This window comes from Balaenoptera borealis (genome assembly GCF_965194805.1).
Source record: "Balaenoptera borealis genome assembly, chromosome: 5".
NCBI lineage: Eukaryota > Metazoa > Chordata > Mammalia > Artiodactyla > Balaenopteridae > Balaenoptera > Balaenoptera borealis.
This window is the reverse complement of record NC_138862.1, coordinates 135,993,205-136,011,155: the sequence shown is the minus strand read 5'-3', so window position 1 is coordinate 136,011,155 and position 17,951 is coordinate 135,993,205. Positions and strand designations below refer to the sequence as shown.

The window sequence follows — 17,951 nt, the reverse complement described above, 5'->3', positions numbered from 1 at the left end:
ACTGACATTGTTGAGGATCTACTAGGTGACGAGGACTGTCCTGGGGCCTGTAGGGGTGCACAGAGCTCTGGAACAGTCCCCCATATATTTTTAAAAAATATTTATTTATGTATTTGGCTGCACCGGGCCTTAGTTTCAGCATGCAGGGTCTTCGTTGCTGCATGCAGGATCTTTAGTTGCGGCATGTGAACTCTTAGTTGCGGTATGTGGGATCTAGTTCCCTGACCAGGGATCAAACCCGGGCCCCCTGCATTGGGAGCGTGGAGTCTTAGCCGCTGGACCACCAGGGAAGTCCCAGTCTCTCATCTTTAGAGACATTAACACAGGTTAAATAGCAACATACGGTGGTTTAGAAACAGTTCAAAAACAATACCAGCAGGTGTCACGGGCAGGACATAGTGACATAATCTGTGCCAACTGCATGGTCAGTGGTGGTGAAATCTGTGCGCTGAGAGAAGGAGAAATCCCTTTGCTTCTCACAGGAGGAATCAGAGCTGGACGGTAAAAGTTCAGATTCTGGCACCAAGTTACTCAAAAGTTACCTTCCCCCTACGTAGCCTGCATCTTCTCCAAGCCACCCAAAGCCCGCTGCTGGGGCCAGAGGTTTCCAGAATTAATGAGAACAAGCCTGAGAATTTCCTGGTTGGACTTGGCCAACAATCACGATCCTTCTGCTTAAACATTTTGGGAACAGCGACGTGGGGTACCCCCTCTTTAAGCTGCCCTGTTAATTTTGAATGTAACTCAAGGATATTCTTCATGCTTTTCTTATAAATCCTGTATCAGTTAGCTGTTGCTGCATAACAAATCACCTTAAGACCTAGTGGCTTCAGGACACCGAAGGCAAAAACAACAGCCATCTCATTTGCTCATGAATCTGTAATTTGGGCTGCGTTCATCTGTGTAGTTCTTCAGCTGGTCTCCCCTGGTCACTTCTGTGACTGCCATCATCTGGGGACCTGAATGAGGCCAGATGATCCAAACTGACCTCACTCTCATGTCTAGTGCCTCTTCTGAGATGGCCAGACAGCCAGGGGCCTGCTGCTTCCCCCTCCCTGTGGCCTATTCAATAGTCCAGACTTTTTAATGTGGCAGCTGGTTTCCAAGAAAAGGCAAAAGCAAAAGCTGCCAGCCCTGTTAAGGCCTAGGCCCGGAAATGGCACAGTGTCACTTCAGCCATATTCTGTTGGTCAAAGCTAGTCACAAGGCCAGCCCAGACTGGACGGGAGGGGAAACTGACCCCACCTTTTGTTGGGAAGAGTGGAGTGTACATACAGGGATGGGAGAGATTGTTGGTGGCCATATCTGCCGCCCATTTACCATGGCTCCGCGGGTTTCATTTTGGCTGCCTCTATACACAATTTTAAATTCATGTATGAGTCATCCCGCGTTACCTCATTTAACCCTTCCAACAGGGCTTTAAAGGGGAACGCCTCCATTGTATGAGAAAACTGAGGCTTAGAGAGATCAAGCAATTTGTCCACGGTCACAGCAGAGCTGGAGTCAAAGCCCCTCTGGTGCTGGCACTGTGGGTATCACCTCATCCTATGCTTTCTCCCAGCCCCACCTTCCCCCAGAGTGAGGCTCAGCTACCGGACCCCAGAGTCAGGAGCTACCACACCATTTCTGAATTAGCTCCTGTGAGGCCCTGGGAGTATGTTATGTAGATTAAAGCAAAATGTGGGTTATTATTTTATTTATTTATATATAGAGACCCAAGGATCTCTGTAACAGTCTTTATAAACTCATAAGAGGATTCATCGAAGGATGTGACACTTTTTATTTGAAGAATTTTGTCTAGCCAAAGGTCAAGTCAATGATGTTGTTTCCCAAATGCAGTTTGATCAATAACCATTCACTTTGCAATCCATTGACTCTTTTCATTTTTCATGCACTGCTTTGCATGGGATAAAGGCTGCAAATTCTGGAGAGAGATAAACACTTTTTTATGGAGAAAGCTGTTTTGGAAACTATAAAATCTCCCCACCCACACCTCCGCCTTTTATTGGATGATTAAAGAAAAAAAAATCCAGGGTCAGCTTTACATTTGTCCCCCAGTGGGTAAAAATGTCACAGACTGACAGCAGAAGGATTTATCTCCACGGAAATTCAGTTTGAATCCAGAGGTTCGAATGGATTCTGTGATGCCGCTGGACACCTCAGCTGCGGGGCGATAGGCACTGGTGGATAATCAATGAGGAAATCTGTCTGCCCTTGAGGACTGCTTCTAGTGGACATTCGAGATCTGGCTGCCTTTTTAATCATGTCTTCAATGGCCTCTTACCTCAGTCACCAAAGAAGAAAATTCAGATATCTTCATTTTAATGAGGGCATTTGATCCAGTGCTCAAGATAAATATAACCCTGTGTAGTACGGAGAAGGTTTAGTGGGAAATGGTTGGCATTCTTTCTTGGTAGAGGCATGGGGAAAGGAGAGAGAGGGAGAGAGAGTGAGGGAGAGAGAGAGACGGAGAGAGAGAGGCAGAGAGAGTGAGGGAGAGAGAGAGAGGCAAACAGCGTGGGGAAGACAAAGCACAGATAAGCGAGGCTCCTTGCAGCCCTTCCTTGAGAACTTGACACTTTCCAGACCGCAGCCAGCATGGTTGTCCTGAATCCAGTGACCCTGGGAATTTATCTTCAGCTTTTCTTCCGCTTCGTCGTGTCTCAGCCCACTTTCCTCACCAGCGTGCTTCCAATTTCAGCAGGTAAAGCAGGACCACAACTTCCCTGTCTCCCCTCTGTCGGGCAGGGGAGGGAGGAGGGCTATTCTGCAGCCGTCCTGATGTTTCTCCCTTTCCCCTCGGGGTGGAGGGAGGCTGGGAGGGAGCGGGCCCCAGCAGCCTCCGGTCACCCGGCCAGACCCCGTTGGGACGCCCCTTCTGTCCTTGTCCCCGCCTGGCTGCTCAAAGCCAGAAACCCTTGAACAGACTGTTTCTTCTCCTCACTGGCTGCAGGGTTGCATTTGGGTCGGGAATTGTGGGGAGCTTAACAGAGGCAGAGAGGAAGGCAAGTGAGTCGTCCAGACATCTCTATAAATACACCCCTGAACCCTTCGCGGGGGGCTCGGCCCACAGGGGGTGCTGTGCAGCGGGCTGACCGGGAGGGAGTCCCGGTGGTTGTCCCGGGTCCGGGGGCCCCTGCAGCCTCAGGACCAGGTCTCCGTCTCTCCGGCCCCGTGGGCTTTCCTGCTGGGCTTTCTCCCCGAGGTGGGCTTCTCTTCAGCCTCAGCGAAGAGGGGAGGTGGAGGGGCTGTAGGGGGCAGGCAGGCCCGGAGCTGGGAGCTGGGCTAGCACTGGGGGTGGGGAGAGGGCTCCTTCCGCCCCCGGCCTGGCAACCTCCCCTGAGGGCTCCAGGCTGTCGCCCTTGTCCTGCCCGACCCTGGGCAGGGGAAGTATTGGGTTACCGGCATGGCCCGTTTAAACCTTTCTGACGAAACTCGGATGTTTCCGGAGGGTTTGAGGACCCCAGGCTTGGCAGCCGGTCCCATCACAGCCCCCCTCAGTTCTCCTCGGTCACCCCTGGCTCTCCCCAGAAAAAGCCGCTTCCGTCACACCCTCCAGCACGCACCTCAGAGGTACTTGAGTTGAGGCAGAAGTTTCACTCCCACTGCCTTTGCTGGACACAGGCTCTCCAGGAGGGAGGGCACAGCTCTGGATGCAGTCCCCAGCCCTCTCCATTCATAAGAATGGCTCAGCGACCTGTGGAGCTGCCAGCGTCTGTGGGCCCTGAGGGAGGGACGCAGAGGAGGCCGTGGGGCTAATTATAACCGTGTGAGGAGCGGGAGGAGTGGAGGGAGTTTGTGGAGAATGTTGGCGGTGGGGGGCAGGAAAGGTGGACAGCTGTGCTGCCACGCGTGTGTCGGCATGTCCCACCCCCAGTTCAGGCTGAGAGCGCCAGGCTTCTGGGAGTGAGTGGGTCATCATTCCCCGATCCAGGGGGGAAGCTTCAGAGTTAACTTGGTCTGCTTGGTGGTTCTTAACCTTGTTTGGGCCATAGCTTCCTTGGAGGATCTGCCAAAGGCTCAGGACTCAAAGAAACTCGGTCTTCTGGTCCCAGCCCTGCCTCTGGCGGGCTCTCTGGCTTCTGGGAGGTGGTTGGCGGTAGACTGTAAGAACCATGATGCGGGCAGGGACTGTGTCTGTCTTGGCCATTATCACTAGTTACGCGGGGAAATATCGGGTAGATGCCCAATAAATAGTTGGTGAGTGGATGAGTGCATGAAGGAATGAAAACTTTTCTCATCTGTAGATTGGAGTCTGCCATCATTTCGTACCACTTAATTTAGATACAGCCAAAATGGCTCATGAGTTCTGAAAGCTGGAGAGAAGAGGACCTCTGATTTTCTTTGAACTCCTTGCCCTCGAGAGAGCCTCGGCATAGCTTAGACATCTCTTAGGCAAGACTTGGTACAGACCGTTCCAGTCAGGGTAACAGTAGGAAGGAGAAGTAACTCAGATGGTTCGTGAAAAGACTGGAATGAGGGGCCTGCTTTCAGGGGTGTGGGTGGGCTTAGGGGAACCAAGAAGGAAGGTTGAGAAATGAGCAGCCCAGGGAAGCCTTTACCACCCCGGTGCTTGAGGAAGCAAGAGGACAAACTGGATGGGGAGATTTGGGACCAGTGGGGAACTGGATCCCGGGGAGATTTGGGACCTTGGAGGAGGGGCCGCTGAGAGGAGCCTTGGTCACAAAGGGACCCAAAGCAGAGAGCGAGCGCAGAAGAAATACCCCGATCGCTCTCCCTTCCAATCCGACCACCTCTTGGCAGTGCCTCTCATGGCCAAACCCACCCGGAAGCCGGGGCAGGGGAGCCCCTTGATGCAGTCATGGGGGTCAGCCCCTGGCTGAGTGAAGGGAGTGGGCACTGAGAAGAGGTAACCCACCTGTCCAGAGGCACTTCCTCGTAAACTGCCAAATCCAGGTCTTCTGGTGGGGGATGTGCTCTTTAAACATTTGGTAAAACCATGGGGTAGCTCTGGGGGGAATCACTAAGGTGTCAGCTCAACAGAGCAAAAGAAGACATCTGCTTCCTCCTGCTTCCTCACTTTGCTTTGTCCCCTTCTTCTTGTCGCCAGGGCTTCCTGATAGCCCAGTTCAGAAATAAACTTACGCCCTGAAACGGGAACTGTTCCTTAACACAGGAGAACTTTAATCCTTTCAAAATAGTTTCCTACAACCTGATGTGAAATAGTCTGTATTCAGAAGCTCATAGATTCTTAACTCTTCTGAAGAAGCCCAGCCCCGTGCACATAGTGAAAAGTGCCACCAGGAAGTCTTTTCATTCCACCCACCGTAGCTTAGTGAGCGCCTACTGTGCGCCTGGCACTGTGCGAAGTGCCGCAGGGGACACAAGACAAGCAGGACGCGGCTCTGGTCTGGGGGAACCGCAGGCAGCGCAGGCCCCAGAGACGGGCTGGGATGGAGGAAGCGCTCTTACAGGCCTGTGGGCTGGTTCTTTCCTTCACTCTCTTCAGAAAAGACTGGATTCCAGCAACGCCAGACACAGCACAGCTCTCTGGATCAGATGTTCATTGCCTGGCAGCCTCCGCTATCGGGTCCCCGAGAGGAGCAGGAGGGAGCAAAAAGCATCAAAGAGACCAAAACTGGTGATAGCAATCCCAGCACTAAAGCACCTGCCCTGGGTGCAGAGAAAACTAGCTCAGGCCCTCAGTCCAAGCCTGTGAACTCTCAAGTGGGACATCATCCTCCCAGGCTGAGTTCTTGAGGGTGGTGACATAGCCGTAGCACAGTAGATTGGGGAGGGGACTGCTGCTTAAGATAGACACAGTGACAGCAAGAACAACAAAGACAGCTGATAAACCTGATTACAGGAAAAATGGCAAAGAACCAGGGAATAGTTCTGAGATCAAAAAGGATAGCCGGTCGGAATTATTTCTAGCACCTCCATTCTGTATGTATCCCCTGAAGGCGCCCCTGTCTTACCGCTTGTTGACTGGTTTGCACTGTGATGTGTGAAACACACAAAATGTGTTTCATTTTGCCTAAGAAGGCAGAGACGTGTCAGATATATTAATTTCTATTGAACATGGCCCTAAGATTTAAAGTGTCAGGAGCCCTAACTTTGGTGTATTCTTTTAACCCCTGCTGGGCGATAAACCACCCTAACACTCAGTGGCTGAACAGCAGTTGTTTATTGTTGAAGTTCATGTGTCTGTGGATCAGCTAAGGGTCAGCTGATCTGGCCTGGGTTTGGCGGGCCTGGCTGGACTCACTGTGGTCTGTGCACTGACTCAGCCCCAGGGTCCATCCACGGATGCGGCTCTGTTGTTGTACAGTTTCTAGAATGTGGTGGCACAGACCCAAGGACAGTGATATTTATAGAATGAAAGACCTTCTGCACACTTCAGTCTCTCACAGCACCCAGGATGGGTGTGGCCTCACTCCCGATTTTCAGATGGAGAAATGACGGCTCAGAGAGGTTAAGTGACTTGCCCGAGATGGCACAGCTGGTGTGGGGAGAGCTGGAGACTGGAACCCTGCCCACTGACTCTAAGTCCAGGGCTCTTAGCAATGTAGACCAAATCTGCTATGGCCATGGATAAACGGTGATAGTAGCTTTTTTTTCGTTTTTTATGGCTGTGTTGGGTCTTCGTTTCTGTGCGAGGGCTTTCTCTACTTGTGGCAAGCGGGGGCCACTCTTCATTGCGGTGCGTGGGCCTCTCACTATCACGGCCTCTCTTGTTGCGGAGCACAGGCTCCAGACGTGCAGGCTCAGTAATTGTGGCTCACGGGTCCAGCTGCTCCGCGGCATGTGGGATCTTCCCAGACCAGGGCTCGAACCCGTGTCCCCTGCATTGGCAGGCAGATTCTCAACCACTGCGCCACCAGGGAAGCCCAATAGTAGCTTTTAAGGCCCTGTACCCCAGCCTCCAAAAACCCAGCTCCAGGTCTCTATCCTCTGCACTCTCCTGCCTTCTCCTCAGGACATCAGTGCCTGAAGCTCTTAGCAAACGATTGAGACAAGGACTTCATACTAGAGGGTGCGTGACTTGCCAGGGTACTGGTTTATCTTTCTTTGGCGGTATTTGTGTTGTAACAGGAGTTAAAGATCTAAGCTAAAGGATGCTCTAGTGAGATGAGCTTCAACCTGGGCATTTTGGGGAATGAGGCTTCCTGGAGCCAGAGGAACCCCATTTCACAGACATTCTCTTCAGGGGTGTGAGCCAAACGACCCTATGCCCACAGACACACGTGGCTTCCCTTCTCCAACATGGGATTTCTCAGGTAGGCAGGAACTCTCCCGATGATGTTTGGGTCCAGGGCTCAGGACAAGATGGAGAGAAGACCCACCTCCAGTCCTGGAGAGTGAGATCTTTTGGAAGCTTGTGAGTTCTGTCTGGGTGCCGCAATCTTCTCCTGTGGGTGCTGGGACGTGACCAGGGCCGGCGTTTTGTGGCCTATAGGACGTGGTGTCCAGCCCTGCACTCCCCTGACTGGAAGCCAGCCAGGCCACTGCTTGGGACCAATCATGTTCTTGGCAGTAGATTATGGGCCATTTATTTGTGTCTGATGCTGGTCGGCTATTGTTTAATGTTCCGTAATGTACTTCCCAGCCATCTCCTCCGATTTAGCTCCCCATATTTCCTCTGGGTAATATAATCAGAGAGGCTCCTTAAATTAAAGGGCCCTCCAGGGGTCCCAGCTTGCCCACTTCACCCCACCCCAAGCCTCTGAATGAAGCAGTGGACCCCTCTCCAGCTCACAGAGGGGTGGGTGTGAGAGACAAGGACTTTCTCTCCAGAGATCCAGGCCAAGCACTGACATTGTCACTCACCACACCCTAGCCTTCCTTCCTCAGACCCACGACCATACAAAAACAACGCAGCTCCAGAAGGAACAGAAACCCCTCTGACTTCTATGAGTCACCAAGTAGGCTGGGGACCCGTCTTCTTGAAAGGCAGTTCACGTCGTAACTACTGCTCGCATTGCTCTTATAATTGGTACCAAGTGCCCCCAAACCCCTTATCTTGCCAAGCTTTTCCACAGCTGCAGTGTATTTGCTCTTCACAGTTGTCCCTGCTGTGGGAGCCTTGGGTCTGAATCCTGCCTCTGGGTGATTGTGGGACGCTCACACCGTAACTGTGGTGTGAGCCCCGACTCCCTCATCTGTAAAATGGGTATAGTAGTCTCACAGGATTGCTATGAGCACTTATTCATTCAACAAACACTTAGTAAGTCCCAACCCTGGTACCTGGAACTGGGATGCAGCAGTGAGCAGACAAAAACATCCTGCCCACATGGAGTTCCTGTCATCACCCTGAGAAGACTAGTCTCCTGGGCTCAAGGGGTGAATGAAAGACCCTTACAGTAGAGCTGGAGCTCGCAAACCAGCTGCCCAAGGACCGAGTCCAGTCTTCATGTGGAGCTGTACTCAGCCATCACGGTGCAGTACTTAAAAAAAAAAAAGAGAGAGACAGGGAAAACTTTTAAAAATTGTCTTAGTTGCTAACATTTAAAACTCAAGTGATTTAACAAATTTTTAAAATTTATTTCTGATGTCTCTTAAAAACCAAAAAACCTCTTGGAAACCAGGGCAACCTGGCAGTCCTGACCCACACCACAGCGACTGTTCGGCTTGGAGCAGCTCCCGAGTCCCCACTGCACGCTCCCGTCTTACACCTGGGCTGCCTTCCTCCTTACCTCTGCCTATCTGGACCATCTGGGTCAGAAGCCCTGCTGGTTTGGACCCTGCCTCATCCTTCTTTAGCAGTCTATGCATTTTTCCAGACTTCCCAAGCTCTGCAAAGCTCAGTTTGAAAGTTAATGTTCTGGATCGGTGGTTCTCAAACTACAGCACTGGTTCTCAGCTCTGGAGAGACGAGAATCACCTGGGATGCTTTACAGGCGCCCAGCGTCCAGGCTGAACAGACAAATTGCATCAGACTCTCTGGGGCATGGGATCAGGCACTGAGAGTGTCGAGAGCTCCCCAGGTGATTCTAACGCCCAGCCATGGCTAACCATTATAGCCAGCATCAGCGTCACCTGGGAGGTTTGTTAAGACAGACTGCTGGGCCCACCCCCGGAATTTCTGATGCAGTTGGTCTGGAGTGGCTCCCATGACTTTGCACTTCTAATAAGATCTCAGGCACTGCTGACGCTGCAGGTCTACGGGCCACGCTTTGAGGACCACTGCTCAAGGTTGCCCCTGAGCTCCTGTATTAGTCTCCTATGGCCACTCAGTGGTCACATGGCCTTCTTCTTCCGTGTCAGTCTTCCTCTGCCTCTCTCTTATAAGGACACTTGTGACTACATTTAGGGCCCACCCAGATAATCTCCCCCTCCTAAATTTCTTAATTTAATCCCACCTGCAAAGTTCCTTTTGTCGTATACGGTAACCTTTACAGGCTCCAGGAATTAGGGTCTGGACCTCTTTGGGGGCCTTTAATCAGTTATTCTCCTACAGTTACCTATTCCACTGGGTCAAGTGTCCCCCGAGTGCTTTCTTTAAGGACATCAGGATCAGAGGCACAGGCATGAATACTGTCGTCATTTGGATCCCTTTCCAGAGCAGACCCTGAGACAAGGATTTGGGTGCAAGTGGTGTGTTTGGGAGGTGATCCCAGTAGGGTGTTGGGAAACCAAGACAGGGAAGGGAAGGCCGTCAGTCCTGGGGGAGTTCACGAGCCGATTCCTGCTGTGGGCAGCTGGGGCTCAGATCTCCTAGGACCTCAGGGAGACAGGGGACTGGAATATTGATCCACCAGCTCCTGGGGACACGCTTCCCCAGGCAACTTCCACAACTGGGGAAGCCTTCTGGCATAGTTACAGGTGCTTGTGACAGGAGCTGGCAGCCCACGGGGCCTGGCGAGTGTGGAGGCCTATGGCAGGGAAACGGCAGCATCTGCCAGCAGCTGTGGTCCTGCTGGCCCTTTTGCAGTTGCTTGCCCACCCGCCCCTTCTGGGCAGTGGTGGTTACAGCTCAGCACCCCCCAGCTGTGATACCAGAGCTGAGGTCCAGTAGCTAAGAGAGCCCCCACTAACACTAATAAAGTTACCTTGCATAGAGCACTGCTTATTTGCTAGACTCTTTACGTACCTGACTTCTAATCTTCACAACAATTTCACAAGACATTAGTACCCCAGTTCTACCAAAGAGGGAACTACCATTCAGAGAGATGCAGTCACTTGCCTGAGGTCACATAGTGCCAGGGCCAAATTTCCAAATCAGGACTTTCTGGGTCCCAAATTATTGCAGAGGCACAACAGCCTATTGATTAGGAGTAGGACCTCTGGTGTCATGCTGCCTGGGTTCAAATCTTGTGTCTCCCTTAGCTTTGTGATGTTGGGCAGGCAAATTGCCTTCTATGTGCCTCAGTTTCCCTGCCTGTAAAACGGGGCTCAGAGTAGGGTTTCACTCACAAAGCAGTTGTGAAGATTAAGTGGGCTAATTATGAACGCAAAGAACTGTAAAAAGTGCCTGGTGTGTGATGTATAAACCTTTTCTCTCATTATGTCCAGAACCTCACGCTGTCTCTACACATGCCGGGAGGTCATGATTTCCCCTAAGGTGCATTTGTGCCAAAAGGCAAAAGTCCCAAATACAGTACAAACAGTAACTTTTTGCTTAAAATATCCAGTGGGTTAAGGCCAAAAGAGGGGCTCAGCTTTTATCCGTTTTGCATTTGTGAACCAGTCCCTAAAGCAGGGACCCATTGACCAGGGAAGGAGGCTCTTCTCGTGATGACCAGCTTTCCCAGATGGCTTTAAAAATACACCTGGCCCTATTCCATCGCCCAGCCCGGAGGATTCGACTCCATTCAAGCCCGCCCTTATGTCTCCACAGCAACCAACATAAGCACAAGCGGGAGGCAGGTGCTGGGAGCTGCGACAGCTGCAGGGGAGGCCCGGTGGCTGCTGAGGGCTTGCACCATGAACCAGCTGAGGTCTGGAAAAAGCGAGGAAAGAAAAGAAGGAACTGTGAATGGGAACTGGACAGGCTTCCCTCCTGGGCCTCCCTGCTCCTTTCCTCACGCATCCCGCCACCGCTCACCTGGTCTTCTTGGTATCTTTCTGAGAAGCCTGGAGAGAGCACTGGAGCTTTCCTGCTGCAGCTGGTAGATTTCTCTTGGGACACTTGCTCCAGGAAGGACCTTCTGAGACCTGGCATGGGGGTCTTGGGGACCCAGGCCGATGGGGGATGGGGTGATGATGGCCATCCTACCTGTGGAGGCCTACCTGCCGGACTGGGGCTCTCTTACTTTGCTGTGACTCGGGGTTTCTTCAAGTGTTTGAGGAGGTACGAGGGACCTCTATGAGGGGCCTGCCAGGTGCGTCATTATTGTTGAGGGTTGAAACCAGACTGCCCTTTTTGCCCAAACTGAACTGGCTTGGTTTCTGAGATCATCCGCATTGGGGTGGACCTCACAGGGTGGCCCCCAAAAGGCCTCCAGGTCCTCTGTGGTCATCCAGAAACCAGATTCTCCGCTGCTGAGATTAGTGTTCAGGATTTAGGGGGGTTCCAAACGAGGACAACCCTTTCCCTCCTGTCCGCCTTCCTGAGAGCGGTGTCGGGCAGGTCGTGGCGGGGAAAGTCAACGGTGGGCACGAGTGTCCTGAGGGGAGGCCTTGGGGCTGGGTGGCGCTCCTCCACGCTCCGTGGCTGCCCACGAAGCGAGCACCGGGAGGCCGAAAGGCTGTCTGGACGATTCAGGCCCTGGCAGCGCTTTCCCCAGAGTGTCTGAGTAAATGATTTCTTTTCTTTTCTTCCCTTCCGTATCCGAGTTGAGCGTCCAGCCTGCACTTCCTCTGCTGCGCAGTCAGGAAAGCGAGAGGGCACCCGCCTGACCGGCACGGGGCCTGCTGCTCAGCTGCTCTTGTCCAGGTCCGACTAGAAGGCGGCGGCGTGGGGACGGTTAGCCAGCGGGCTTGGCCACCTGCCTGCTTACTAATGTTCCCTGAGAGGGAACAGTGGCGGTGCTAAGGCACTGAGGTGGAACTCGGGAAACCTGGGTTCTCTCTCTGACCTGCCACTGACTCTGGGACCCGTGTACTGTTGGACCAGCCATTTGCTGTCTGTGAGACTCAGTTTTCTCGTCTGTAAAATGAAGGGATGGACCAGATTCCAAGAATCCTTTTAGCCGTAGACTTTCTTTGACTTTGTGGCTCGCAAGTCACTTGCTAATTTACAGAATTAGCTCCTCCACAAAGAAGGGGTCTCGGCACATGTTTCTCTTCCGAGCATTGGCACCTGAGAACTCACGATGGTGGCAGGAAAAGGCATGGGGTTCACGTTCAGACAGCTGTGGACTTGAGTGACATCTTTGTGACCCACTAGCTGAGTGATCTTGGCCAAGTGGTCTTGGTTTGATTTCTTAACACCTCAGTTTCCACCTCTGTAGAATGGGGTTAGTAAGAGTACCTGCCTCATCAGATGACAGTGTAGTAGGTACAGAGCTTTGCACTGTGCCTGGAACATAGTTCAGCTCTCGGTCACTGGTTGCAACCATTATGCCAAATGGCAGTGAGAGTGTTGGAATCCAGGCTGCTTGCCTTCTCCCGGGATGATTCGTTTTTACTATAATCCCACCTGCTCTTATTCAGTGGCTGGAGAGATTTGCTCCTGGTGCTGAAGAGTTTCAGAATTCAGAGTCTCCATCAAAAGCCTGCACTGAGCGGGAACCATCACAGTGCGTGGGCTTCGGAACCGGAGGTCTGGGCTCAGAAGCCCAGCTCCATAGGACCTTAACTGTCAGAGCCTCAGTTTTCCTCACCTGGAAAAGGGGGGCATAATAGAGGGTAATTCGAGGGATTGTGGTGAGAATCAAAGGAGGAAGCATGGGAGGGCACGATCTGGAAAGCACGGGCTCACACCTGGGCATGATGCCTTAGCTACCGAGTCCTGAGCTGATGGGCAAAGTCCACCCACAGTGCCTCCCTGAGCTGTGAGGGAGAAAGCTGTCACCTCCCCAGACAGGGTGAGCACGCTCGGAGCCCCCAGAGCGCTGCAGCCTGAGGGCATTCCCCCCGTTGGAAGTTGTGCAACCCTGTGTGGATCCAGCTGGTAGACAAGTCACTTCCCATATCCAGTTCATCCGAGTCAGGAGAACGGGGCCCTCTGTCCACGTGGCATCTGCCTTGTGTGGAATAACAGTCTTGCGCCCTTCAAAATGGACAGCAGTGTCAAATCACCAGGCCTGCCAGTGTGGGTCCTCCTGGGAAATCAGAGGCAGATTATTAAACATGAAAATTTCAAACGGAATGCCAGCAAATGGTGGCTGACTTGACAAAGATGCTCAGTTTTCTGGCCGCATAACCATCTGCTGCCACTTTGCATTTTGTTTGATTTTTTTTTTCCTACATGAGGCAATAAAATCCATTTGAATGGATTCAGACCATCATCCTCCTCCTCATCATCGTTAGCATGTTTAAATCTGTCTCTGTCTCTAAATTAATTATGACTATTACTTGATAAATGTAGCTTTTGATACACATCCCATCAATCAAATGACCAATTTTTATTGCACCTCCTACTATATACTTAACTATTATATTGAACAAGAAGATTCACAAGACAAACTAACACAAGGAGCCCACAGTCTGTTTGTGACATTAAAATAACACAAATGGATGGGACTTCCCTGGCGGTCCAGTGGTTAAGACTCTGGCGCTCTCAATGCAGGGGGCACAGTTTCGATCCCTGGTCTGGGAACTAAGATCCCACATGCTTCATGGTGTAGCCAAAAAAAAAAAAAAAAAAAAACCACAGATGAAATAATAAATGAGAAGTGAAGTGGGTCACGGTAGCAGTATCTGGGGTGCACAGGTGGTTGGCATTTGAATGAACAGAGCAGTGAGGATAAGGACACAGTTGATCTGGGCTCAAGTCCCACTCCTACCGTGCATGTTACTCATGTCACCGAGTGTTGTGATAGTTGATGTTTGCAGGCTTCATAGTTTAGAGAATGTTTTTGTTTCCTGCTTTAGGTCACAGATAAAACGTCTCCTGGAAAACAAGCAAACAAACACACTTACATCTTATACCAGAATAAATCACAAATGAATTAAGATTTAAACATAAGATATGAAAGCATAAAATTATTAGAAGAAATCTTGGGGGATTTGGGGGGTAATTTTAGTGGGGGGGGAACCCAGAAGCCATAAAAAAAGGCTTCTACAATCGATTCTACCAGATAAAAAGAAAAAATTTGTGTATGGGAAAAACAATTAAAAAAACAATGTCAAAAGGCCAAAACAAACCGGGGGAAATATCTGCAAGTCATATAATAAAATGATGCTTTTTAAAAAAATTTATAACGGAAGACCAACAACCTAATGGAAAAATGGAATAAATACATATGGCTCTAAAACGTGTGAAAATATCCCAGCCTCATTCACCGTAAGAGAAATGCACATTAAAACCACACTGAAGTGCCATTTTTCATCCATCAGGTGGGTGAAATTCAAAAGGTCTGACATCACATGTGCTGGTGAGGGTATGTGGAAATAGATACCCTCATCCTTTGCTTGTGGGACGGAATGTGAATTGATGGAGACTTTGTGGAGATGAATTAGTCATAATGTGTAAAAACTACAAATGCACACACTGTTTGATCTAGCAATTCTATTCTAGAAATTCCTCCAATGGACATGCTTAACAACATATACAAAGATGCATGCAAAAGGTTATTTTACTGTATCATTGTTTTGTGTTTTTTTTTTTTTGAAGTGCAGTTGATTTACAATGTTGTGCCAGTCTCTGCTGTACAGCAAAGTGACTCAGTTATACACATTCAGACATTCTTTTTTCATATTATTTTCATTATGGCTTATCCCAGGATATTGAATATAGTTCCCTGTGCTATACAGTAGGACCTTGTTGTCTATCCATTCTGTATATAATAGTTTGCACCTGCTAATCCCAAACTCCCACTCCATCCCTTCCCCTCCCCCCACCCCTGGCAACCACAAGTTTGTTCTCTATGTGAGTCTGTTTCTGTTTCATAGATAAGTTCATTTGTGTTATATTTTATTTATTTATTTATTTAAAATAAATATATGTATTTATTTATTTATTTATGTCTGCATTGGGTCTTCGTTGCTGCGCATGGGCTTTCTCTAGTTGCAGCAAGCGGGGACTACTCTTTGTTGCGGTGTGCAGGCTTCTCATTGCGGTGGCTTCTCTTGTTGCAGAGCAACGGCTCTAGGTGTGTGGGCTTCAGTAGTTGCGGCTCGCAGGCTCAGTAGTTGTGGCACAAAGGCTTAGTTGCTCTGTGGCATGTGGGATCTTCCCAGACCAGGGCTCGAACCCGTGTCCCCTGCACTGGCAGGCGGATTCTTAACTACTGCACCACCAGGGAAGTCCCCATTTGTGTTATATTTTAGATTCCATATGTAAGTGATATCATATGGTATTTGTCCTTCTCTTTCTGACTTACTTCACTTAGTATGATAATCTCTAGTTGCATCCATGTTGCTGCAAATGGCATTATTTCATTCTTTTTTATGGCTGAGTAGTATCCCATTGTATATATGTACGTCTTCTTTATCCATTCATCTGTTGATGGACGTTTAGGTTGTTTCCATGTCTTGGCTATTGTGAATAGTGCTGCTATGAACATAGGGGTGCATGTATCTTTTTGAATTATAGTTTTGTCTCGGTATATTCCCAGGAGTGGGATTGCTGGATCATATGGTAATTCTATTTTTAGTTTTCTGAGGAACCTCCATACTGTTCTCCATAGTGGCTGCACCAACTTACATTCCCACCAACAGTGTAGTAGGGTTCCCTTTTCTCCACACCCTCTCCAGCATTTGTTATTTGTAGACTTTTTTTTTTTTTGGTTTTATTTTGTTTACTTTTGTTTACTTGTTTGTTTTCACACACACACACTGTATTTTATTTTTACAAGAGATAAATAGACTGACACCAAGCATTGTACATGGATGACCACAACAAAAGCAACAATGATTGCAATTACCAAACATGAAACACACTCATACTATGTCATAATATTGACATTCGGTCCAGTAATCCTCCACTGTAACAGCTCCTTTACTTTGCAGTGAAAATTGATTTGTATATTCTTTGCCTCTGAGTCCTTGTGAGATTTTTTCTTTTTTTAAATTCAAACAGAAAGTCACAAAAATTATACTCATCCTCATCAGTTCACTCAGTCCCAAGTAATTAATTTTTTTTTTGTCTTGATCTTTTGTTAGCACTTTTATGAGTTCATCAGTTTTTCATTAGAGTTCTGAAAATGCTTATTCATTCAGTTCAGCAGTACAGTCAGTTACCAGAAACCTGTACTTGTCAGAGTCTTTTCCATGAATTTCCTGAAGATGAAACCCTTTTATAGGAACATATTTACAAAAGCATCAGAGTACACCCAGAACTGTCTGTAAATGACAAAAGACTTAAAAATGACCACGGTTAAAGATTTGATGAAACTTCATAATAATGCAGTTGACAAGAAAATTAGTTATTTCTGAGATATACATTTTAAAGTAATAACTAGGATTATGACTTATTATACCAGAACATATAAGATTTTTAGAAATTTCATGTAATGTCTGAAACATTTATATTAACATATTTCCATACAAATAACCCAATGATAGTTTAGTATTAGTTGTTTTGTTTGTTTGTTTGTTTATACTGCAGGTTCTTATTAGTCATCAATTTTATACACATCAGTGCATACATGTCAATCCCAATCGCCCAATTCAGCACACCACCATCCCCACCCCACCGCAGTTTTCCCCCCTTGGTGTCCATATGTCTGTTCTCTACATCTGTGTCTCAACTTCTGCCCTGCAAACCAGCTCATCTGTACCATTTTTCTAGGTTCCACATACATGCGTTAATATACGATATTTGTTTTTCTATTTCTGACTTACTTCACTCTGTATGACAGTCTCTAGATCCATCCACGTCTCAGCAAATGACTGAATTTCATTCCTTTTTATGGCTGAGTAATATTCCATTGTGTATATGTACCACTACTTCTTTATCCATTCGTCTGTTGATGGGCATTTAGGTTGCTTCCATGACCTGGCTATGGTAAATAGTGCTGCAATGAACATTCGGGTGCATGTGTCTTTTTGAATTACGGTTTTCTCTGGGTATATGCCCAGTAGTGGGATTGCTGGGTCGTATGGTAGTTCTATTTTTAGTTTTTTAAGGAACCTCCATACTGCTCTCCATAGTGGCTGTATCAATTTACATTCCCACCAACAGTGCAAGAGGGTTCCCTTTTCTCCACACCCTCTCCAGCATTTGTTCTTTGTAGATTTTCTGATGATGCCCATTCTAACTGGTGTATGGTGATACCTCATTGTAGTTTTGATTTGCATTTCTCTAATAATTAGTGATGTTGAGCATCTTTTCATGTGCTTCGTGGCCGTCTGTATGTCTTCTTTGGAGAAATGTCTATTTAGGTCTTCTGCCCATTTTTGGATTGGGGTGTTTGTTTCTTTAATATTGAGCTGAATGAGATGTTTATATATTCTGGAGATTAATCCTTTGTCCATTGATTCGTTTGCAAATATTTTCTCCCATTCTGAGGGTTGTCTTTTCGTCTTGTTTATGGTTTCCTTTGCTGTGCAAAAGCTTTGAAGTTTCATTAGGTCCCATTTGTTTATTTTTGTTTTTATTTCCATTACTCTAGGAGGTGGATCAAAAAAGATCTTGCTGTGATTTATGTCAAAGAGTGTTCTTCCTATGTTTTCCTCTAAGAGTATTATAGTGTCCGGTTTTACATTTAGGTCTAGAATCCATTTTGAGTTTATTTCTGTGTATGGTGTTAGGGAGTATTCTAATTTCATTCTTTTACATGTAGCTGTCCAGTTCTCCCAGCACCAATTATTGAAGAGACTGTCTTTTCTCCATTGTATATCTTTGCCTTCTTTGTCATAGATTAGTTGACCATAGGTGCGTGGGTTTATCTCTGGGCTTTCTATCTTGTTCCATTGATCTATGTTTCTGTTTTTGTGCC

General features: G+C 48.4%; 1 protein-coding gene across 5 annotated transcripts in view; it reads left to right on the top strand.

Moving 5' to 3' along the window:
- Nucleotides 1–201: 201 nt before the first annotated feature.
- COLQ (collagen like tail subunit of asymmetric acetylcholinesterase) overlaps nt 202–17,951 on the top strand; it is an 81,732-nt gene continuing 63,982 nt past the window's right edge. For all 5 annotated transcript variants that reach the window (XR_014244830.1, XM_082392770.1, XM_082392767.1 and 2 more), the window contains exon 1: nt 202–2,704. Coding sequence is in view for 4 of the 5 variants with exons in the window: in XM_082392770.1 (XP_082248896.1) it covers nt 2,599–2,704 (106 nt within the window). In the remaining variant the exon portion in view is untranslated. The remainder of the gene's footprint in view (nt 2,705–17,951) is intronic.